Source organism: Trachypithecus francoisi, unplaced genomic scaffold (assembly GCF_009764315.1).
Source record: "Trachypithecus francoisi isolate TF-2019V2 unplaced genomic scaffold, Tfra_2.0 Lachesis_group15, whole genome shotgun sequence".
NCBI classification, from domain to species: domain Eukaryota; kingdom Metazoa; phylum Chordata; class Mammalia; order Primates; family Cercopithecidae; genus Trachypithecus; species Trachypithecus francoisi.
This window is the reverse complement of record NW_022681460.1, coordinates 103,054,469-103,079,219: the sequence shown is the minus strand read 5'-3', so window position 1 is coordinate 103,079,219 and position 24,751 is coordinate 103,054,469. Positions and strand designations below refer to the sequence as shown.

Here is a 24,751-nt window from a genome sequence, read left to right as displayed (position 1 = left end):
GTCTAATTTACAGGAGCAATTAAAAATTTAGGACTTTTTAGTTATCAAGATTTGTCAATACTAAAATGCATTACTAAAAGCCAGCCACAGTCATTTCATACCTAGGAAATTCCTATCATACGATCAAAAAATTATCTTAGCATTTTAGCTAGTCTACCTGTCTATGAAATCCATATACATTTAAGGAGCTAATGAATGAGGAAAAAACAGTTCTCCCATTCACCAGATTCAAGAGCTGGTTTTCATTATTCCCATGTATGTTATATGCAAAGCAGACTAAGATTTCCCATAATCTAGAGTTTTATGTTCATTTTTTATTTTTAAAAAATGTAAAAAGCTTTCAGAAACACATTTAACAATAGCAATAATCACATTACAAAAACTACTACTTTTTAAAAAAAATTAAAGTAGAGACAGAGTCTCACTGTCTTGCCCAGGCTGGTTTCAAACTCCAGACCTCAAGTCAAGTGATCCTCCCACCTTAGCCTCTCAAAATGCTGGGATTAGAGGTGTGTTCCACCACACCAGTCCAAAAATCACTTCTTAACATCAGTATTACGTCCCAGTAATTTTATTTTTAATTTTTCTTGGGGGGACCCGTTTTATCTCCTTTGTGTGACTGTATGAAGGTTTACAATGCCTAAAATTCATTCAATCAATTTAACTCTGTTATTTAACAAAAGATACAGACTTACATTATTTGTCCTCCAATGGTTGACTTGCCAGCATCTAAAAGTAACATCAACATGCAAACCATAGGTTAAAACCAAAAACCAATGGCTACATATGCAAACAACAGTGCCCTTTAACATACATAATTAAATCTTCCATATGAATTTGTGGCATAAATCCTAGTTCATTACCCTTCTCCTTTTGAAAATGAGGCTCAAGGCTGGGCTCAGTGGCTCACGCCTGTAATTCCAGCACTTTGGGAGGCCGGTGAGGGCAGATCACCTGAGGTCAGGAGTTCAAGACCAGCCTGGCCAACATGGTGAAACCTCATTTCTACTAAAAATACAAAAATTAGCTGGGCATGGTGGCGGCCACCTGTAATCCCAGCTACTTGGGAAGCTGAGGCAGAAGAATCGTGTGAACTTGGGAAACAGAGGTTGCAGTGAGCCGAGATCACACCACTGCACTCCAGCCTGGGCGACAAGAGTGAAACTCCGTCTCAAAAAAAGAAAAAAAAAAAAAAAAAAGAAACACTTAGAAATACTTTACTGATAAAGGAAAGAATTTTTTAACAGATTACTCCGAAGGCACAGCAGCAACTGACTATAAATTCCCCAGGAGGAGTTTCAGAGAGCAAAAGCAGCTGAAGAACTGTGAACTACATTTAGGTGCTTTCACTTACAGCAAGTAAGGTATGTGCTCCTTTACACCTTTTTTTTTTCCTCTGAGACAGAATCTTGCTCCGTTGCCCAGAGTTGGAGTGCAGTGGCGCTATCTCGGTTCACTGCAACCTTCACCTCCTGGGTTCAAGCAATTCTCCTGCCTCAGCCTCCAGAGTAGCTGGGAATACAGGCTCATGTCGCCATACCTGGCTAATTTTTGTATTTTTAGTAGAGACAGGGTTTCACCATGTTGGCCAGGCTGGTCTTGAACTTCTGACCTCATGATCCACCCACCTCGGCCTCCCAAAGTGCTGGGATTACAGGCGCGAGCCACAGTGCTCAGTCGCTCCTTTATACTTTCAAAAGAGTTCCTGCTACTAAAAGAAGGAGTATGGTGTTTCATATTCGGGGGGAAGGCAGAGAGAGCAGAAATGAAAGACACATAATTCTGTATTTTTTTCTCACAATTCTGGGGATAGGTCAGATAATCAGATACTATCCGAATAAATTATATAAATTTGTTCTTGTGTTTTTTGCTAAACCAGCTACCTGGCAAGCATCCATAAGTTCCTCCAAATTATTGATTTCCTGCTTCACACAAAATTAAGATATCTGGTAAGGTCAATCACATTAAAATTAACAAAGTTAACTGAGGTTCATTAAAAAAGGGCACATTTTCTAAGATATTGATATAATCTATGCTGAACCACCATCAATGGTCAATAGACTAATTATATGTTACATACAATATACTGAAGTTTTTCTTCCAGCATCTATGCCATTACAGAATTCTTCATTTGCCTAAACTTCAAGAAAAAAGTATTTGCATTTTTTTGCCAGCCAAAAAAAATCTAGCAAGTTAAAATTCAAGACATTTTCAATTAATTTGCTTCAGTTTCACTAAACATCTCCAAGTAGCTAAAAAGGATGTTCTATGTTTCATGTATCCAGTAACTTTAATTGCTATGACAGCAGCTTACCTACATGCCCAATGAATACTACATTTACATGCTCTTTCTTAGGAGCACCTGGTGGTGCAACCACAGACTTAGGTTTTGGGATCTCCTCTTCCTCCTCCATCATTTCATGGGCACTTTCCTCTGGTGGCCTTCCATCTCCCAAGGAACCAACCCCTGGCTCTGCTTCACTTATTTCTTCTTTGTGCTCCCATGATTCTTCTGGAGACATTTCTGTCTCTCCATTTTCTACTGAAGGAAGACATTTTAACTTAGTATTCTGAAAAAGACTTACAATCTATACTTTAAAATACACAAGCTTTAAAACAACAAATGGAACTTTGCATATGTAGTTCCATTTCCTAATGCCTAGTGACACATAAGCAGGAAAACCTCTTTCGTAACAGAAATGGGTGACAGCTTTCAAGGCAGACTCACTGCTGGTATCAGACCAGAGGGCACTGACTCACAGGCTGAGATTGCTATTTGAGCAAAGCTTCATTTTCATGAGGACAAACAAAATGTAAACAAGAGTCCTAACATTCCCAACAGCCTAGTTATTCCAGTGTTGAGACACCCTGATAGTAAGAAAAAAAGTAAAGTTTAAAATTGTGACACACGAAAAGTATGAAAGGATTTAGGAAATATTTTCTTTTTCCTCTTAAAGTAATAAAACTTTGGCATCAACTTTAATCACCCTGGGAACATGAAACCCTTAAGAATTAAGTTATAAAAAGGAAGAATATTTTTCACCAAAAAAACAGAACATGTGGCCTGGCATGGTGGCTCACACCTGTAATCCCAGCACTTTGGGAGGCCGAGGTGGGCGGGATCACAAGGTCAGGAGTTCGAGACCAGCCTGACCAACATGGTGAAACCCCATCTCTACTAAAAATAAAAAAACTGCCAGGCGTCGTGGCGCGCGCCTGTAATCCCAGCTACTCAGGAAGCTGAGGCAGGAGAATTCATTTGAAGCCGGGAGGTGGAGGTTGCAGTGAGCCAAGATCACACCACTGCACTCCAGCTTGGGCGACAGAGCAAGACTCCATCTCAAAAAAAGAAAACAAAACATGTACAGGTATTTAAATTGACTTTACCATTCCTCCACTCAATTTTATTTGCAATCACTAAGTTTATCAAGACAGTGTTAATGCCTAGTTTGTTCTACTTTCTAAATACTAATAGCAAAGACTCAATGTGTCTTAAATGTAGGCATTACAATAATCGTAACACATTTGCACCTTAAATCTTGAGAGTGAAAGAGTTTCATATTACTGTATTAATATGGTCAGAAATTTTCTTACCAATAGGTTCTGAAAGTTCCATGCTAGCAGCTGAATTTGAACCTAGACAAGAGATTGAAATATATATTTACGAAACAGTATCTAGCTTTATACAGCATAGACAACCTAATGTTTTCGCAAGTAGACTTTCAAAGAGAGCATCATTACCTTCACACAATGACTGTTCCTCTTGAGAGGATTCCACAGGTGCTGTTTAACAGAAATAACTTCTGTTAAAAATTGATACTTATCCATCTATTTCACTTATCTTTTAATATGTAGTAAAAACAGAAGTTCAATAACACGACACAAGCCTCAATCAATAACCCCAGATCAATGGCAGCTAACTCAGGCCTTCAAATTAGAAGTCTCTGCTTAACCTACTTTTCAAAATTCTACTAATTACAGCTAATTTTGAAACATTTTCAGTAGTTTCAATGTATTCATAAAAACATGCTTATTCTTTTGATTTGCTTTATAAACGTTTTCTTCACAGATACTGTCAAACAGCTCAGCACAGATCAGACGTGCTCAACAAATACACATCTACTTCCCATGATTCTTTCTTGGTAACCTAGCCCAAGAAAGCTGTGATTAGCATTCTTTTTTTTTTTTTTTTTTGAGACTGAGTTTCACCCTTGTTGCCCAGGCTAGAGTGCAATGAATGGCATGATCTTGGCTTACCACAGCCTCCACCTCCCTGGTTCAAGCGATTCTCCTACCTCAGTCTCCTGAATAGCTGGGATTACAGGCGCATGCCACCACGCCTGGCTAATTTTGTATTTTTAGTAGAGACGGGGTTTTGCCATGTTGATCAGGCTGGTCTTGAACTACTGACCTCAGGTTATCCGCCCACCTCGGCCTCCCAAAGTGCTGGGATTACAGGTTTGAGCCACCGCGCCCAGCCTGTGATTAGCCCATTTTAATATTCCATACTCATCAAAATCCCTGAATAAATCAGATACCTGTAAGATAAATGACATTTGTATAAAGTCCTGAAATACATATAAGCCATTAAAAACATCTGCAGAAAAGGTGATTCCAGTGATGCCAGTTTTTTCCTACACTAGAACTCTAAGACCAAGCAACAATCCAGTTTCCAGTTGCCACACTGCAAATTTATTTATGACATTACTGGAAGACCAGCCTGGCCAATGTGGCAAAACCCTGTCTCTACTAAAAATACAAAAAAATTAGCCAAGCATGGCGCACACCTGTAATCCCAGCTACTCGGGAGGCCGAGGCAGGAGAATCACTTGATCCCGGGAGATGGAGGTTGCAGTGAGCCAAGATTACGTCACTGTACTCCAGCCTGGGCAACAAGAGTGAAACTCCATCTCAAAAAAAAAAGAAAAATTAATAAAACTGCATGTGTGTGTGTGTGTGTGTGTGTGTGTGTGTGTACTGAGTATCTATTATGGGCCAGACAAGGATAAAAAGTACTCACAAATCCATACTGTGTAGGGCGTGGGTGGTGGTGGTAGCAATTTGCTTTAACTAATTTTTATTGAGCCCTATGTGCCGAATGCTAGCTCATCCCCACCAAAAGCCCTAGGAAACAGATCCGGTAATCACTACCATCTAACATACTGGCACATCAGAATCAACTGCAGGCATTTCCAAGTTATGCAAGTGCCATCTTCCCCTTCCTCAGATAGCCCCTGCTGAAAATCAGTATTCAAGTAAAGTAAGCTCTAGTGGACACAGTTATGATGTACTGTACGTTAAAGCAGGAAAATGACTGGTATGGTGGGCTTCCTCACCACTCTCAAGCGTATCACTAACTGTAACAGCTTTTCAAAACAAAACAGTACTTACACCTGACCACTTAGTTCCTGGCACCAGCTATTAGATTTACAATACAGATGGCTCCTCAACTTACAATGGATTGTAAGTTGCAAATGGGTTGGGTATGGTGGCTCACACCTGTAGTCCCAAACCTCTGGGAGTCCAAGGTGGGAGGATGGCAAGAGTTTGAGACCAGCCTGGGCAACATGGCAAAACCCCATCTGTACCAAAAAAAAAAAAAAAAAAAAAAATCTGTCAGGAGTGGTGGCATGCGCCTACAGTCCCAGCTGCTCGGGCAGCTAAGCCCGGGAGGTCAAGGTTGCAATGAGTAGTGATTGCACCACTGCACTCCAGCCTGGGTGAGACAGTGACACCCTGTCTTTAAAAATAAAACCGATAAGGCCGAGACGGGCGGATCACGAGGTCAGGAGATCGAGACCATCCTGGCTAACACGGTGAAACCCCGTCTCTACTAAAAAATACAAAAAACTAGCTGGGCGAGGTGGCGGGCGCCTGTAGTCCCAGCTGCTCAGGAGGCTGAGGCAGGAGAATGGCATGAACCCGGGGAGGCGGAGCTTGCAGTGAGCTGAGATCCGGCCACTGCACTCCAGTCCGGGCGACAGAGCGAGACACCGCCTCAAAAAAAAAAAAAAAAAAAAAACCGATATATTTCTACCTTGTCTTCATACATCCACAGTAAACCCTTACTTCTTCATTCCTCTCTGGTCTTATTCATGATGCATACAATGTCCAGATTTTACTGGCTACTAATGAGCCTGGGCTTAGACTCTTCCTAGGTTGAACTGTTCATGGCTAGGAAATAGATGATTAGGGTGTAATTTCTCACATCCTGCATGGTTCACAGCTGCTAGTAAAAGAAGTTAGAACCCTCTCAAGGAATGAAATTACAGTTTCAAATTTTCCAACGTTATCTCTATGTTTAGAAACACACCCTTATTAACTATTTAAAAATGGAACAATTTTTGTAAGTGGGAAAGCTTTCAGAGTTTACCACTGAGTGCAACTGCCATGCCCCAAATTAAAAGGAAAAACTAAGTTTGAGACCAGCCTGGGCAACATGGCAAAACCCCATCTCTGCAAAAAAATATATATATATATAAATTAGGCTGGACATGGTGGTTCATGCTTGTAGTCCCAGCTACTCAGGAAGCGGAGGCAAGGGAATTGCTTGAGCCTGGGTAGCAGAGGTCGCAGTGAGGCAAGATTGCACCACTGCACTCTAGCCTGGGTGAAAGAATGAGACCCTGTCTCAAAAAAAAGAGGAAAAATTAGGCTGGGCATGGTGGCTCACACCTGTAATGCCAGCACTTTGGGAGGCCGAGGTGGGCAGATCAACCGATGTCAGGAGTTTGAGACCAGCCTGACCAATATGAGGAAACCCCGACTCTACTAAAAATACAAAAATTTGCCAGGCATGATGTCTCATGCCTGTAATCCCAGCTACTTGGGAGGCTGAGGCAGGAGAATCACTTGAACCCGGAAGGCGGAAGTTGCTGTGAGCTGAGATCGTACCATTGCACTCCAGCCTGGGCAACATGAGCGAAACTCTGTCTTTAAAACAAAAAAAAAAGGCAAAACTAATAGTATAATTTATAATAAAGGAAGATTAATGAATTGGCTGTGATACTTGGTACATTACCACAAATTTTAAAACATGAAGTGAAAAGATTTTACCAGAAGACAGCAGAACACCAGTACTGCCTGTGATACAGATGATAAACTGGATCTTGTTTTTTTTTTTTTAGAGATGGAGTCTCGCTCTGTCGCCCAGGTTGGAGTGCAATATCGTGGTCTCGGCTCACTGCAACCTCCAATTCCCAGGTTCAAGCGATTCTCCAGCTTGAAGTCCCGAGTAGCTGGGACTACAGGCGTGTGCCACCACACCCAGCTAATTTTTGTAGTTTTAGTAGAGATAAGGTTTCACTATGTTGGCCAGGCTGGTCTCAAACTCCTGACCTCATGTGATCTGCCCACCTCAGCCTCCCAAAGTCCTAGGATTACAGTCATGAGCCACCGCACCTGGCCTTAAATTTTTTATAGAGATGGGGTTTCAATAGGTTCCCCAGACTGGTCTCCAACTCCTGAGCTCAAGCAATCCACCCACCTCAGCCTCCCAAAGTGCTAGGATTATAGGTGTGAGCCACCGCGTCCAGCTTCCAAAATACTTGAATAACTCAAAAGAAAACCCATATTCATTGAGCAGTTACTGCCCACACTCTATCCTACCTTCTGGCAGCCACCAGTCAGTCTGTTTTCTGTCTCTGTGGATTTACCTCTTCTGAATATTTCATATCAAGGGAATCATAGAATATGTGGTGTTCGTGTTGTTTCACCATAATCAAATTTTTTTTTTTTTTTTTTGAGGCGGAGTCTCACTCTGACGCCCGGGCTGGAGTGCAGTGGCCGGATCTCAGCTCACTGCAAGCTCCGCCTCCCGGGTTCACGCCATTCTCCTGCCTCAGCCTCCCGAGTAGCTGGGACTACAGGCGCCCGCCACCTCGCCCGGCTAGTTTTTGTATTTTTAGTAGAGACGGGGTTTCACCGTGTTAGGCAGGATGGTCTTGATCTCCTGACCTCGTGATCCGCCCGTCTCGGCCTCCCAAAGTGCTGGGATTACAGGCTTGAGCCACCGCGCCCGGCCCATAATCAAATTTTAACTATCAATTTTAAGATCCAGTTATCAGGCCAGGCATGGTGGCTCATGACTGTAATCCCAGCACTTTGGGAGGCTGAGGCAGGTGGAGCACCTGAGGTCGGGGGTTTGAGACCAGCCTGGCCAACACTGTGAAACTCCGTCTCCACTAAAAATACAAAAATTAGCTGGGGTGGTGACAGGTGCCTATAATCCCAGCTACTCAGGAGGCTGAATCTTGAATCTTGAACCTGGGAGGCGGAGGCTGCAGTGAGCTGAGATTGCACCACTGCACTTCAGCCTGGGCATAACAGTGAGACTCTGTCTCAAAAAAAATAAAAATTAGCTGGGCGTGGTGGCACATATCTGTAGCGCCAGCTACTTGGGATGCTGAGGTGGGAAGATCATTTGAACCCAGGAGGTAGGGGGAGGTTGCAGTGAACCAAGATGGCACCACTGCACTCCAACCTGGACGACGGGATGAGACCCTGTCTCCCCCCCAAAAAAAAGAAAATGCTTTAGAACCAGATAGAAATGCTGGTTGTACAACACGGTGTAAATGTACAAAATGTCACTGAATTGTTCACTTTAAAACGGTTAGTTGGCCGGGCGCGGTGGCTCAAGCCTGTAATCCCAGCACTTTGGGAGGCCGAGACGGGCGGATCACGAGGTCAGGAGATCGAGACCATCCTGGCTAACACGGTGAAACCCCATCTCTACTAAAAAATACAAAAACTAGCCGGGCGAGGTGGCGGGTGCCTGTAGTCCCAGCTACTCCGGAGGCTGAGGCAGGAGAATGGCGTGAACCCAGGAGGCGGAGCTTGCAGTGAGCTGAGATCTGGCCACTGCACTCCAGTCCGGCCGACAGAGCGAGACTCCGCCTCAAAAAAAAAAAAACCGGTTAGTTTTATTTATTTATTTGTTTGTTAATTGTTTATCAAGAGGAACTATTTCTTAGCCCACATATTCATGGGTTCAGGAACACGAATCAGTGACAAACTTCTAAGTAAATCAACCTGAAGAAATTCTTTATATTCCAAGATGACTTTACACTCTGAAAGATACCAGCCTTCCTCATCTCCTCAAAATCTCATCATTTCTGTAGAAATCTGCATATGCCTTCTTTCTTGGTTCAGCCACACCAAACTTATACAAAAGCTGCAACCCCCAGGGATACCATGAATGCTCCAAACATATGAAATTGCAGACGCTTGGCCAGAAGGCCATGCATCTGAGGCTTTGGCAACACTTCGGGAGCCATGGTAGTTATTGTCCTTGATATGTATGCCAACCTCAACACCAACGTCCTTCCTGACTCATTTTATTTTATTTTATTTATTTTGAGACGGAGTCTTGCTCTGTCGCCAGGCTGGAGTGCAGTGGTGCGATCTCGACTCACTGCAACTTTCGCCTCCCGTGTTCAAGTGATACCCCTGCCTCAGCCTCCCGAATAGCTGGGACAATAGGCGCCCGCTACCACACCTGTGTAATTTTTTTATTTTAGTAGAGACAGGGTTTCACCATGTTGGCCAGGATGGTCTCAATCTCCTGACCTTGTGATCTGCCCACCTAGGCCTCCTAAAGTGCTGGGATTACAGGCGTGAGCTACCGCACCCAGACAGTTTTACGTTATGTGGATTTTGCTTCAATTTTTAAAAAGGGTATACAATTATTGTTAAAGCTTTGATCATGGATCAAAGGACTTGAACATGGAGAATCCTACTTGGCCAGCACATCCACACAGCACACGTCAGTCAAGGCCACAGACATCATGGCAGGTAAAAAAAAGCTACGTTTTGATTCAAATAACATGTTTTAAACACAAATGTTTGGCTAATTCTTAAAAAGTGCCTGATGCATGTATTTCATAAATCAGCAATTTAAATTCATACTGCTTTAGACACAAAACTAATCTTTAGGCCGGGTGTAGTGGCTCTTGCCTGTAAAACCAACACTCTGGGAGGCAAGGCAGGAGGATCACTTGAGGCCAGGAGTTTGAGACCAGCCTGGGAAACACAAGGAGACTTCATCCTTACAAAAAATGTAAAAATTAACTGGGTATAGTGGCACAAGCCTATAGTCCCAGGCAGGAGAATCACTTGAACCTGGGAGGTGGAGGCTGCAGTGAGCAGTGATCACACCAGTGCACTCCAGCCTGGGCGACACAGCAAGACCCTGTATCAAACAATAACAACAAAACACAGTCATCCTAAGTAAAACTATAGTTTTGTTAGCTAAATGGGGTGTTAATTAAAGAAAAATACAACTTCAGAGCTGTCACAGAAGTGTCTCACATTGCATAAAAGTGAGAAATATGTGTGACAAAAATATGTCCAAGTTTCTGCAGTGATGGAAATGTTTTACATCTGTGCTATGACATGACAGTCACCAGCGGCATGTGGTTATTAAGCACTGGAAACATGGCTATTACGACTGAGGAACTGAATTTTAAATTTAATTTTAATAAATTTAAATAGCCACATGTGGTTCTCGATTACACTTTGGATACATGGTTCTAGCTCAAGGATTCTCCTTAATTGTAGTACACACTTGCCTACCTAATCCCCCATTTCTATCCCATTCCCTGTCCATCCCCCAGCCTGAAGGGCTAATGATCACTCCTCTCGGACATGATACTTCTTTAAATTAGAGGCACACACGGGGACTGGGTGCAGTGGCTCACACCTGTACCTGTAATCCAGCACTTTGGGAGGCCAAGGCGGGTGGATCACTTCAGGTCAGGAATTTGAGACCAGCCTGGCCAACATGGTGAAACTCCGTCTCTATTAAAAAATGAGCCGGGTCTGGTGGCACACACTTGTAATCCCAGCTACTCAGGAGGCTGTGGTGGGAGAATGGCTTGAACCGGGGAGGCGGAGGTTGCAGTGAGTTGAGATCACTGAGTCACTGCACTCCAGCCTGGGTGACAGAACAAGACTCTGTCTCAAAAATAAATAAATAAATAAATAAATAATAGGTACACATGTATCTTAGCTCTTGTTCCCTAGATTATAGACTTCCAGAATTAACTGTAGGTGGATGGATTTCTGAAACATGGAGACTTTTTCTCTACTTCGGTAATCTCAACAAGTTGGCATGATGTATTGTATAGAATAAATACACAGTCAATTTTTACTGAATTAGTGTGTTTTCCTTTGACTTTCACACTGGTTCCTTCCAATCACATCAGTTCACTTTTTCACTTTTCTTTTTTTTTCTTTTTGAGACAGAGTCTCGCTCTGTCGCCCAGGCTGGAGTGCAGTGGCACAATCTCGGCTCACTGCAACCTCCACCTCCTGGGTTCAAGCATGAGCCACCGCGCCTGGCCTCACTTTCCTTTTCTTACCAGGATCCTTAGCCTCCATCTGTACATTCATTGCATTTCCGTTAGGGTTCAAGAGAGCTGAAAACAATTTTAAATGTGCCAACTTTCTCAGAAGGGGTTAGGGAAGCACTACACTCAGGAGATGTTGGGCCAGGTGTGGTGGTTCTCGCCTATAAGCCCAGCACTTTGGGAGGCCAAGCTAAGAGGACTGCTTGAGGCCAAGAGTTCAAGACCAGCCGGGGCAACACAGTGAGGCTTTGTCGCTACAAAAAAAAAATGTAAAAATTAGCCAAGCGTGGAGGCATATAGTTGTAGTCCCAGCTATTTGGGAGGCTGAGGCAGGAGGATCCCTTAAACCCAGGAGGTTGAGGCCGCAGTGAGCTCTGACTGTGCCACTGAACTCCAGCCTGGGCAACGTGAGACCCTGTCTCAAAAAACAAAATTAAAAAAAGAAAATTTTAAATTAACTATGTGGTTCATATTACATTTCCATTGGATTATACCAGGGTGGTAACGATAAAAAAGCAAGATTCATTTATCTCAGGAAGAAAATTAGGCTGAGATGATAAATCCAGCAGCCAGTAAGTCTTAATGACAGGCAATTATCTGCTAAGATCACATGAGACAATGTTTCTTGAAACTTTTTCACGAAAATCCCTCCAACAGCAAAGAATGACCCCATCTCTGACAAAAATTTGCAAGCTGAGGTATTTTTTTCTCCACAGACAATACTGAAAAATAGTAAAAGCAAACACCAGAAAGAAAAGTCTGTAGAACACATAAAAAATGTGGATGGTATTGCCTTAATTACCTAACACTCTAAAAATAAAAAGGCACAGTGGTACAGACAGTGGTGAACAGAGCTGTTTTAAAGTATTTTACATCAACATTTGCTAAAATGTAAAAAGAAGTAATTTCAAAATATTGCTTTAAATCAGGGCATTGCCTACTTATGACAAATATCATTCTGCTACCACTGAGACAGAACACAGAGAAATGCCACAGTCCAAGCTCACGGGCCCAGTTGCTGGAGAGTCTCGGTCTACTTTAATACAAAATCACAGGGAAAGCACTAGCAGTCACTACTAGAATCAACTTTGAAATGACCTAGATTCTAAGCCTCGCTCCTCTCATGGATGTGACCTAAGTTATTTAGCTTTACTGAGCCCTTATTTCTCATCTGTAAAATGGGTCAACAGTACCTAAACCTCAAGAGAATGTTGTGAAGACTAAATAACTGAGAAGGGGATATTAAGCAGTGGTGGTAACTGCTCAATAAATTTATTACAGCAAGCATTTCAAAGCCCCAAAATAATTTCAAAAACCTTTAAGAATGAAACATTAGGCAAATGCCAAGGCCACTCTCAGAAAACACATGCTGGTTGTAGTAATCAGCTCTAAGCATGCCCTTCCCCACCCCTGTCCCCGCCCCCGCCCACCCCCTCCCCTCCCCGGTTATTAAACAGCATGATGTGGCAGATCGAGCACTAAACTAAACTAGCAGGTGGCAAATCTGCATTCTAGACTCATGGGGTCATTAACTCTGTGAGTGACCTTAGGCATCTACTTAGCATTTCTAAGGCTCCAGTTTCTTTATCTGAAAACTGCTAGGGTCATATCTAGCACTAACATTCTAAGAACCTCTGTATTCAGACACTAAAGGAATACCACATTATCAACTGGTTAGACTTTGCATAGAGTAACTAAAATTCCATTCTGTTTTTCAAACAACCCTGAAAGATAGTCTTACGAGCTACATCCTGACTACTTCAAAAACAATTTGAAGCCAGGCACGGTGGCTCACACATGTAATCCCAGCACTTTGGGAGGCTGAGGCGGGCGGATCACTTGAGGTCAGGAGTTCGAGACTAGCCTGGTCAGCATGGCAAAGCCCTATCTCTACTAAAAATACAAAAATTAGCCAGGCGTGGTGGTGCACATGTGTAATCCCAGCTACTTGGGAGGCTGAGGCAGGAGAATCACTTGAACCAGGCAGGCAGAGGTTGCGGTGAGCCAAGATCGCGCCAGTGCACTCCAGCCTGGGCAACAGAGAGAGATTCATCTCAAAAACAAAAAAAACAAAAAAACAAAACAAAAAAACCATTTAAATAACATTTAAAATACACAAACCAAAACCATTTCAGAGAGCCTCAAAAAAAGTACAAAAATAACAGAAACAGCAGGGTGCGGTGGCTCATGCCTGTAATCGCAGCACTGTGGGAGGCCGAGGTGGGTGGCTCACTTGAGGTCAGTAGTTCAAGACCAGCCTTGCCAACATGGCGAAACCCTGTCTGTACTAAAAATACAAAAATTAGCGGGGCATGGTGGTGTGCACCTGTAATCCCAGCTGCTCGGGAGACTAGGGCAGGAGAATCGCTTGAACCCGGGAGGTGGAGGTTGCCATGAGCCGCTATCACTACACTCCAGCTGGGGCAACAGAGGGAGACTCCGTGTCAGCTGGGGCAACAGAGGGAGACTCCGTGTCAAAAACAAAAAATAACAGAAACATTTTTCTGCTACCAAAATGAACCACCCAAAGGCAATGGACAAGTAGTATGGTAACATACTGGAATTCCACAGAAATATTCAACCAGGAAGTTACCTAGTGACATTCTGCAGAATGAGTTTTTTGTTTTTTTGTTTTTTTCAAGTGAAGTGACATACAATTACCTAATGGGAATGTGGTTTGGAAGCGAGTGTCACCAATGTTAGGTCAGGTGCTCAAGAAAGCCTTAATGTGTTCTTCTCCGTTTGAAAGTAGAATTATGATGGGAAACTGGTTCAACTTGCAGTACTGTAACAACTAGGTTTCCTTAAAACAAAGCCATTTACCAAGGAGCCATATAAATCTACATCCTCAGCTCTACTGAAAACAAGGCAGAAACTTCTTTTTTTTTTTTTTTTGAGACGGAGTCTCGCTCTGTCGCCCACGCTGGAGTGCAGTGGCCGGATCTCAGCTCACTGCAAGCTCCGCCTCCCGGGTTCACGCCATTCTCCCGCCTCAGCCTCCGAGTAGCTGGGACTACAGGCGCCCGCCACCGCGCCCGGCTAGTATTTTGTATTTTTAGTAGAGACGGGGTTTCACCGTGTTAGCCAGGATGGTCTCGATCTCCTGACCTCGTGATCCGCCCGCCTCGGCCTCCCAAAGTGCTGGGATTACAGGCTTGAGCCACCGCGCCCGGCCAAGGCAGAAACTTCCAAGCCTTGAAACAAATCAACAGCTAAATCTGTCAATTTTCTTGATTGTTCCGAGGACCTCAGACCCCTCAACTAGTAGCCAAATTCTTGCCTCCCGAAGATATTTTAAAACTAAGGGTAGAATGATGAAATTCTAAACATGCCCCAATAGATACACTAGCCAGACTCATAGTAACTGAACTCACTGCTGTTTAATGCGAAATAGACAAGTACTGTAAAAAGATAACTAGTGCTCTATCTTCAGCACTCTCGAAAAACTTAAAAATATGAAACTTGGCCAGGCACAGTGGCTCTCACCTGTAATCCCAGCACTTTGAGAGGCTGAGACGGGTGGATCACGTGAGGTCACGAGTTTGAGACCAGCCTGGGTAACGTGGTGAAACCCCACCTCTACTAAAAATACAAAAATTAGCTGGGCGTGGTGGCGAGCGCCTGTAATCTCAGCTACTTGGGAAGCTGAGGCAGAAGAATCACTTGCACCTGGGAGGCGAAGGTTACGGTGAACCGAATTAGGGCCACTGCACTCCAGCCTGTGACAGAGCGAGACTCCATCTCAAAAAACAAAAACAAAATCTTAGCCAGGCGTTGTGGTAGGTGCCTATAGTCCTAACTACTCAAGAGGCTGAGGCAGAAGGATCACTTGAGCCCAGGGATTTGAAGTAACAATGAGCTATGATCATACCACTGTACTCTAGCTTGGGTGGCGAAGTAAGATCTTGTCTCTAAAAAATAATAAGTAAAAAGTTTTTAAAATACACACAACCTTGGTGTTCAGGCTTTGGCTACAACTCTGGCCCAGGAGGCCAGAAAAAAAAATACACACAAGGCATTCAGAAAGAACAGTGAGCAGATAATAAATCTTTAGTTTTATTAGAGTGACAAGACTGCAATGTTTTACACAAGGGATTGCTGTTCTCAGCTTTGAAAACCCTCTCTACACTCTCTGCAGGGCTCACTTACCATGCTGTGACTTCCACTAGAGTACACTGGGCATCTGATCCCTTTATAGATTCCTTCAGGACCACAATTGATTCATCTTGGTGTTATTTCAAGTGCCTAGTACAGCACCTTACATTCAGTGGACTGGTAAATGTGTTAATTAGTTGCCAGTACATATATCTGAGCAAAACCAGAAACACGCATTTCTGGAAAAAAATCCATTCTAATACTGCTAACTCAACCCAGAAGGTTATCAAATCTTTTTCATTCCTTTCTCTTCAACCAGAAAGAAAATACTATCTGAAAACTTTCAGACATTTCTTCCCCAGCAAACCAAAGCAAGCAAATCAAGGCTTCAAGTTTGTCCTCTACATTACCTCCTTAACTTGTCCAAACTGAAATTGCTGTCTTTTCACGCAGTACAACTTCAGAAAAGGTAAAAAATAAAGAACAGAAGAATGCAATAAGATATGTACTAACAGCACTATGTAAAACCTGCTTCAAAGAGGGTTTATTCCAGTCAAAATTTCTAACAGTTTAAACAACTGCTCAACTTGGCACAGCATATCCCTAGATGATGCCTTCGCTTGTTCCCTAAATCCTCACTCTCAAGCCATTCATACATGTAAAACCATGAAACAAGAGGCAAAAAAGTCAGTCATGGCAGGAGAAGTAGAGAAAGACTGTGTAACACTTATTACTGTGATACTCCAGGGATACTGTGGGGCCTCTACCCCCATCTGCTGTCCCACTAAAGCCTAAAAACGCCTTTATATGAACACAGTTCTTGCAGGCACTTCAGTCTCAAAAACAGATTCTCAAATATAGAATTTTAGCTATCATCTACCTCAACAGACAGAATTTAACATAATAATAAAGTGTAAAGGCCTTTCTGGATTAAACAACCATTACTTTGATTTGGGATCCTCTCTACTCTGGTGACCCTGAAGAGGTCACTTCTGAGATGTTCCAGCTTAAAACTGAGAATATTCTAAAAAGCATCTGCCAAGTGGTGATGGTTGCATAACCTTACAAATAAACTAAAAGCCACTGAACTGTACACTTTTCTTTTTGGACAGTGTCTCATTTGGTCACCCAGGCTGAGTGCAGTGATGCCATCCATAGCTCAATGCAACCTCCAACTCCTGGGCTCAAGAGATCCTCCCACCTCAGCCTCCCAAGGAGCTGGGACTACAGGCTTATGCCACCACACCCAGCTTTTTTTTTTTTTTTTTTTTTTTTTTGAGATGGAGTCTCACTGTCACCCAAGCTAGAATGCAGTGGCGTGATCTCAGCTCACTGCAACCTCCGCCTCCCAGGTTCAAGTGAGTCTCCTGCCTCACCCTCCCAAGTAGCTGGGACTATGGGCGTGCATAACCATGCCTGGCTAATTTTTATATTTTTAGTAGAGACAGGTTTTGCCATGTTGGCCAGGCTGGTCTCGAACTCCTGACCTCAGGTGATCCATCCACCTCGGCCTCCCAAAGTGCTGGGATTACAGACATGAGCCACTGCGCCCTGCTGTATTTTATTGTTTGTGGACACAGGGTCTCAGTCTCATTATGTTTTACAGAGACCTCAGGCAACTCTCTCACCTCAGACCCCCAGAGTGTTGGGTTTATAGGTGTGAGCCAATGCGCCCAGCTTGTACAGTTGAAAAGGGTGAATTTTGGCCGGGCGCGGTGGCTCAAGCCTGTAATCCCAGCACTTTGGGAGGCCGAGACAGGCGGATCACGAGGTCAGGAGATCGAGACCATCCTGGCTAACACGGTGAAACCCCGTCTCTACTAAAAATACAAAAAACTAGCCGGGCGAGGTGGCGGCGCCTGTAGTCCCAGCTACTCGGGAGGCTGAGGCAGGAGAATGGCGTGAACCCGGGAGGCGGAGCTTGCAGTGAGCTGAGATCTGGCCACTGCACTCCAGCCTGGGTGACAGAGCGAGACTCCGTCTCAAAAAAAAAAAAAAAAAAAAGGGTGAATTTTACAGTGTGTAAGTTAAATCTCAATCAAAAAAAAAAGCTGGGCACAGTGGCTCACACCTGTAATCCCAGCATTTTCGGAGGCCAAGGTGGGCATATCACCTGAGGTCAGGAGTTCAAGACCAGCCTAGCCAATATGGTGAAATCTCGTCTCTACAAAAACACACACAGAAAAGAAAAATAGGTGGGCATGATGGCAGGTGCCTGTGATCCCAGCTACTTGGGAGGCTGAGGCAGGAGAATCGCTTGAACCTGGGAGGAGGAGGTTGTAGTGAGCCGAGATCGTGCCACTGCACTCCAGCCGGGGCAACAGAGCGAGACTCCGTCTCAAAAAAAAAAAAAAAACAGTCCTCTTCCAATAAATAAGGTATTCAGCAAATACTGAACGCTACAAAACATTATGTTTCTCTTTAAAATTCAAGTTCCACGATACAATCTGCTAAGTTTTGGAGACAATGTCTCCTCTGAGTAAGTACTGAGGGCTGCTGGTTTTATTCCATGCTTATTTCTTAATGGCATTGAGTTTTCAGAGGCATTAAAGGTGGGATGATGCAAAGAACACCACATCATTACTTTAGAAGCTCTGGCTGTTCTAGAAAGTCCAAATAACCCTAAAAATCACTAAAACAGTTTCTTACCTAAGAATAAAAAAAACTAGGTGCAAATTACAACTTAAATACATCCTTTCAGAGAAAATGCTTGTTCTAATACACATTAAACTTCGTCTTCTACATTGTCATTCATTTGGGGACCTCAATTTTTAAGGAGAATCTCCTGGCCAATTTACTTGGCTCTAGAGAACTGCGCTTAAATGAATTACACTTAATTACACTTAAATGGGTTCCACTTAATTATTTCTTAGGAACCTATATTTTTTAGTTTTCAAAGATATCCAAGGTCAACACTGAATCCCAAGGTGTGACTCTCCAGGCTCCTTCAACAGCTTTCCTGACAAGCAGTTTAAAAACGCACCCACCACAAATTTCAGCTCTGGCTTAACTAAAGAACAAAATGTGCTGCTAGCCCTATTGTCCACCTCCTCACTATCAAAAAAACCTTGCAAACTTTTTGGTTCCCCTTTTGTACATTTCAAACCAGGTGTTATTTCCTAATTTTCCCCCTGCTTTTTACAAGCACTGATTGTTATCCGACGCTGGCTTTTTATGGACTGGAACATGCAATCCAACAGTCTCAATACAACTCTGGACCTCAATTTAGAAAATCAGTTCTTTTCCAAATAGACATCCTACATAGGATAATTTTTTAAAAACATTAACTGGCATCTTGGTAGAGGCAGTTGGTAAAGTCAGTAACACCAAAATAGTTTTCTGATTAAAAACAAGAAAGCTGACCATGATGTAGGGATTTTCTTACTGACAGCTACTTCCCTACAGGTTTTCACATCTCCAACTTCGAGCATTGTTAAAGAGAAAAAAATTAGGTGTAACTACAAATTAGCAACTATGAGGAAGAGAGAAAGCCTGCATAAAAAGTAATACCTAGTCACCAACAGGCATCAACAGTGACTATTTTAGACCAAGGATGGTTATCCCCAGATGACTGGCTGGACAGGCTGTAAATGGAATCCTGAGTCTAGTCAGAGTCCTAAGTCTAGTCAGAGTGGTGCTGGTGGCTCCAGAGAAAGGAGGAAGAGCCAAAAAAGAAAATGGCTGGATAAACAAAATCTGCAAAATAAGGTAGGGAATGGGCACTTCTAGGAGCTGAGAAGTGAACTAGGTTAGCAGTCAAAATGGCTTGATATAAGTCACGAATTACAAGCTAAGCTTCCTTATTCAAAAGGAAAACATCGTCTATGGCCATACCACCCTGAACGTGCTCGATCTCCTCAAATCTCCTCAAAAGAAAACATCAACCACCCAAACAAACAAAAGAAATGCCATTGTCAATAAAACCACCAAATCAACCGTGTTGACGTACATACGTCATCAGAGTGTTTCTCCAAACGCTATCCTTTTACCACAAAAGAGCAAACGGTGACAAAAGTTTCCGTAGAAACCAAACTCCTAGAGCACTTTTATAATGTCCACTTATGTAAGAACCACAATACAGAACTTTATTTTTTTATAGGAAAAACATGAATTTATTTCTCATAACACAATACAGAACTTTAAAGAGAGAAATCAACAATATGTTCTCAGTTAAAATGCGCTGGAAGTCATGACCCAGCCCACCAATGTCCTGGCTAAATGATGAAAGGACGTTCAGCCTTTTCCTTCCTTTTTCATTTTCTCTTTAAGGAAGCACTGACAGTTCCTAAAATAAGCACCATTAGGAAGAGAATACTCAAGTTCACTCATTTGACATTCCTACAAAATCAGTACCTGAAAGCATGCTACCTACCACAAAATAAGCACCATTATAAGAAGACTTAAGTTCATTCATTTGATATTCCTACAACGTCAGCACCTGCAAGCAGGCTACCTACCACTTAAGCAACCCCTAAGTACTGGAAGATGTTTAAAAACCAAAGTTAACTCGAAATCACACAATGCATGTCTACTAGCTACAGTCAGAAAGACACGTGACAACTATTAAATTATAACAAATGTTCAAGTGTCTGAAGAAATAGACTGAATTACTGACACACGAACACAGTGAATTATTCCAAGCAACCTGAATAAGGTCAACGATTTTACAGCAATGAAAATTCTCTAAACGTGTCGCTGACAAAGGAGAAAAGTGTAAGCCTCACTTAAAACGACACAAATCAATATAGTCTCCTATCACACATTAAGCGAGGAATCCTAACTTTGCGGCACTTGTAAACTTTAGAAGCCTACACAATGCTAAAGGTAAAACAGATCTTGGTATTGATAGCCAAGTTTCTGCCCGATCACAAGGCTGCAGTGCATCTTGGGATCCCTTCAGGACGGTTCAGGGCCATGGATAATTTAAAACGTAATTACAGTTTCAACAGTAGAAACTGCAGCAGGAGACGCTCTCTCAGCTGGACCTAAGGTGAAAGGAAAACTCGGGCATTTGTCCTCCCTAACTCCTCCGATCTCTAAACGCCCACCCGACTGATTCCTGGTTCCATCTGCGCCTCGTGGGAGTCATCCGCCGCGGCCCCCACTCCGTCCCATACGGTTCACATCTCAAGCGGGTAACTGCGGACTCCAGAGCAGGGCGGGGCGCGGAAGGGCGGCACTCGGGTCCGGGTCTTTGGGCGCACTGCCCGCTGTCCGCTCCCCGCCCGGCCACCGCCGCCGGCCGCCCCTCGCAGGCCGGCTCCCGGGATCGGGGCGCCCCACCTAGGCGGACGGCGCCACGGTCAGCGCCCCACGTGCCGGGCGGGCCCCAGGGCCGCACCCCTACGCCATGTGGGCTCCGGCGCCCTGCCTGGCTTCCTCCCGCGTCCCCGGGGCTGCCCCGCGTCCCGGGCCTTTACCCGCAGGGCCTCCCGCGCCGCTGCCGGCTCCGTGGTTGGTGGCGGCGCCGCCAGCTGGGGGTGGCGGCGCTGCCGGGCCCCGCAGGAAGGACGGCACGAACTCGGCGGCGTGGACGTTGGGCACGAAGGGCTTGGCGTTGACGTTGAGTTGCCGGCTGAAGGCCGCGCTGAGGTTCTCCCGCTGGGCCTCGGCCGCCGCCGCCAGGGAGCCGCCGCCGCCGCCGCCGCCGCCGCCGCCGCCGCACGGGCCTGGCCCGGGGGCTTCCATGTCCGCCTGGTCCCAGCAGTCGGGCGCCGAGTCGCTGCTGCTGCTGCCGCTGCTGCTCCCACCGCCACCGCCGCCGCCGCCGCCGCCGCCACCGCCGCCACTGCCCGGATCCATGATCGGGGGGGCCGTGTGTGTGGTAGACAGAGAGCGGGAAATGGAGGCAGGGGCGCCCGGCCGGGGAGGAGTGGGCCGCGCTGACCAAGGGAAGGCGGCGGGGCAGAAGGGCCGGGAGCTAGCGACAAAGATCCCCGGCGTCGCCGCGGCAGCAGCTCCAGTCCCGACTCCACACTCGCGACGACAACAGAGGCGACGGCGGCGGCTCAACCCTCCTCCTCGTGTCTGCGAGCGGATCTCCTCCCACCTAACCACCTCCGACTGCCTCACCGCCAACCCCACGCCCGGCGCGGATTGACCCCTCGCCACCACCCGTACCTTCGCCTCGGTAGTTCTCTGTTCTGGCTGCCCCCGTTTCCGGCTATTTAGCACGGCGGGAGGCAGAACTACAAGTTCCGGCAGCGCCCGCGCGACCCCGCTGCGGTTTTCCCGGGGGCCGACGGGAGTCGGAGTTCAGGGCCTGGGCGCAACCGGAAGCGGCTCCGGCTCCCGGCAGGCAACGCGAGGAGGCGGAGGTCTTGTGGCCGCTCGGCTGCCCCACCTGTCACCGGGTGGGGGGCAGGGGCAGGCCCTGGTTGGTGCAGCTCTGGGCTGGGCGGAAGACCGAGAGTCTTTTAGCCCATAGGAGGGGTCCACTCTGGCCTGTTGGACACAGGGTGCGGGAAAACGGACAGCATCTGTAACATGGGGAAGAAAAATACACTCAGCTCCCGAAAATTCCTGTACTCTCTTTTCACCACCTTTCCTGCGTTCTCTGCCTCACAGTCTCCCTACCTTGTTCTCTCTCCACCTTCTTTCTCCCTACCCCCAGCCAGATTTTGCCCTACATTTCAAAGCCGGTGCCGATTTCAAAGCTGATTTCATTTTATGTAATCATTTGGTGGAAGAGACAATAAAACTGTGACATGTTCCAGCTTAAAACTGCAGTGTGGCTCATAAATCGCTGGGGCCCAGGCTCTGCCCAGGCAGAAGGGATCGTTAACTGGAAACTTCAATGACTCACTGTTTGTTTGACTAGTCATCTAAAGCCTTAACCCAAATTTTTCCATCCTTTCCTCCTCCCTGCCAAAGGGTTTGCAAATTAAACAGAGGATTGCCATGTTCCCTGGTGTATCCGGCTGTACCTAACTAACAGGGTTATTTGGTGAGTCCAGCTTCCTTATGCACCATTAGGTGAAGTGGTTTCCTCTTGAATGGTCTGATTTGCTCAAGAATTCCCATAGTACTTTTCATTGACTGCATCTTACAATTATAGATTACAATTAGGTAAACCTGGGAAAAGAGCAAAAGCAAAAGAGAAATACTTAGAGTTCGCATTTAGGCTCTTCATGAAGTAGGAAAAATGTTGCTCTGAGTACCTGTTAAGTTTTCCTGTAATTCACCCATGTGGAGCCCAAGACAGAGAAAAATATATTGTTAGTATTTTTCTGAAAGGAGTCTAGACAGGGTGCAACTAATCTGCCTAGAAATTACAGAGTAAAGGAAGTACATACATAGAATAGATGTTTCTGAACAACCTTAGGTTGTTTAAAAAAAAAAAAGCTAACAAAATCTCGATCTAGATCTGTATTTTAATTTTAAACATCTGTATGGTAAAGATAAAGGAGAACTCAGCCTAATGAGATAGGTCACAAACGACGCTGTCAAGTATTTTTCAAAAGAGTCCTAGGCTACAGTAGTTTGAATTTAATTTGAAACTACCAAGCTTTATGGATTGAAAAAACACATACGGCCAGGCGCAGTAGCTTATGCCCATAATCCCAGCACTTTGGGAGGCCGAGGCAGAAGGATCACGTGAGGTGAGGAGTCCGTGACCAGCCTGGCCAACATGGTGAAACCCCCTCTCTACTAAAAATACAAAAGTTAGGCCGGGCGCGGTGGCTCACGCCTGTAATCCTAGCATTTTGGGAGACCGAGGTGGGCAGATCACAAGATCAGGAGATCGAGACCATCCTGGCTAACATGGTGAAACGCTGTCTCTACTAAAAATACAAAAAATTAACTGGGTTTGGTGGCGGGCACCTGTAGTCCCAGCTGCTTGGGAGGCTGAGGCAGGAGAATGGCGTGAACCCGGGAGGCGGAGCTTACAGTGAGCTGAGATCGCGCCACTGCACTCCAGAGTGGGCAACACAGCCAGACTCTGTCTCAAAAAAAAAAAAAGCCGGGCGCGATGGCTCACGCCTGTAATCCCAGCACTTTGGGAGGCCGAGACGGGCGGATCACGAGGTCAGGAGATCGAGACCGTCCTTGCTAACACGGTGAAACCCCGTCTCTACTAAAAATACAAAAAACTAGCCGGGCGAGGTGGCAGGCGCCTGTAGTCCCAGCTACTCGGGAGGCTGAGGCAGGAGAATGGCGGGAACCCGGGAGGCGGAGCTTGCAGTGAGCTGAGATTCGGCCACTGCACTCCAGCCTGGGTGACAGAGCAAGACTCCGTCTCAAAAAAAAAAAAAAAAGTTAGCTGGGCGTGGTGGCACATGCTTATAATCCCAGATACTTGGGAGGCTGAGGTAGGAGAATCGCTTGAACCCAAGAGGCAGAGGTTGCAGTGAGCCGAGATCGCGCCATTGCACTCCAGCCTGGGCAACAAGAGCGAAAGTGTCTCAAACAACAATAACAACAACAACAACAAATACCCCTTGGGCGGATGAGCACTCTGCATGTTTAAAAAAAAAAAAAAAGCCTGGAGATTGGTTTTAAGTTTCTCTTCAAGTTTGTGGTCCATGCTCTCTGAAAACGAGGGGAATTATGGACTTTGGGAACTCAAGGGAAAGGGTGAGAGTGTGGTGAAGAATGAAAGACCACACATTGGGTACAGTGTACACTGCTCTGTGGATGAGTCACCAAAACGCAGACATCACCAGTAAACAACCTATTCACGTAACCAAACACCACCTGTTCACTAAAAACCTCTTTTTTTTTTTTTTTTTGAGGCGGAGTCTCGCTCTGTCGCCCAGGCTGGAGTGCAGTGGCTGGATCTCAGCTCACTGCAAGCTCCGCCTCCCAGGTTTACGCCATTCTCCTGCCTCAGCCTCCCGAGTAGCTGGGACTACAGGCGCCTGCCACCTCGCCCGGCTAGTTTTTTGTATTTTTTAGTAGAGACGGGGTTTCACCGTGTTAGCCAGGATGGTCTTGATCTCCTGACCTCGTGATCCGCCCATCTCGGCCTCCCAAAGTGCTGGGATTACAGGCTTGAGCCACCGCGTCCGGCCACTAAAAACCTCTTGAAATAAAAATAAAATAGGCCGGGCGCGGTGGCTCACGCCTGTAATCCCAGCATTTTGGGAGGCCCAAACAGGAGGATCACTTGAGGTCAGGAGTCCGAGACCAGCCTGGCCAACAGGGTGAAACCCCGTCCCTACTAAAAATACAAAAATTAGCTGGGCATAGTGGCACATGCCTGTAATCCCAGCTGCTCAGGAAGCTGAGGCAGGAAAATCGCCTGAACCTGGGAGGTGGAGGTTGCAGTGAGCCAACATTTTGCCACTACACTCGAGCCTGGGCAA

At 45.3% G+C, this 24,751-nt stretch overlaps 1 protein-coding gene, 1 long non-coding RNA gene and 1 pseudogene across 8 annotated transcripts in view; 1 reads left to right on the top strand and 2 right to left on the bottom strand.

The window, feature by feature from the left end:
- LOC117097952 overlaps positions 1 to 3,252 on the top strand; it is a 41,584-nt gene extending 38,332 nt beyond the window's left edge. Inside the window, exons 2-4 of the long non-coding RNA XR_004443108.1 lie at positions 1,248 to 1,364; positions 1,880 to 1,949; positions 3,201 to 3,252. This is a non-coding gene — a long non-coding RNA (uncharacterized LOC117097952). The remainder of the gene's footprint in view (positions 1 to 1,247; positions 1,365 to 1,879; positions 1,950 to 3,200) is intronic.
- GSPT1 (G1 to S phase transition 1) overlaps positions 1 to 22,178 on the bottom strand; it is a 49,407-nt gene extending 27,229 nt beyond the window's left edge. The window contains exons 1-5 of one of the 7 annotated variants that reach the window (XM_033236491.1): positions 21,564 to 22,178; positions 3,742 to 3,783; positions 3,595 to 3,636; positions 2,315 to 2,542; positions 696 to 729 (exon numbers count right to left, since the gene is read on the bottom strand). In XM_033236491.1, the coding sequence (XP_033092382.1) occupies positions 696 to 729; positions 2,315 to 2,542; positions 3,595 to 3,616 (284 nt within the window). In that variant the 5' untranslated portion in view covers positions 3,617 to 3,636; positions 3,742 to 3,783; positions 21,564 to 22,178. Of the gene's footprint in view, positions 1 to 695; positions 730 to 2,314; positions 2,543 to 3,594; positions 3,637 to 3,741; positions 3,784 to 20,491; positions 20,735 to 20,863; positions 21,539 to 21,563 lie in introns of those variants that run through there. The other 6 variants (XM_033236487.1, XM_033236488.1, XM_033236492.1 and 3 more) reach the window with 6 other exon arrangements.
- Positions 8,921 to 9,433, bottom strand: LOC117097948 (annotated as a pseudogene).
- Positions 22,179 to 24,751: the final 2,573 nt, after the last annotated feature.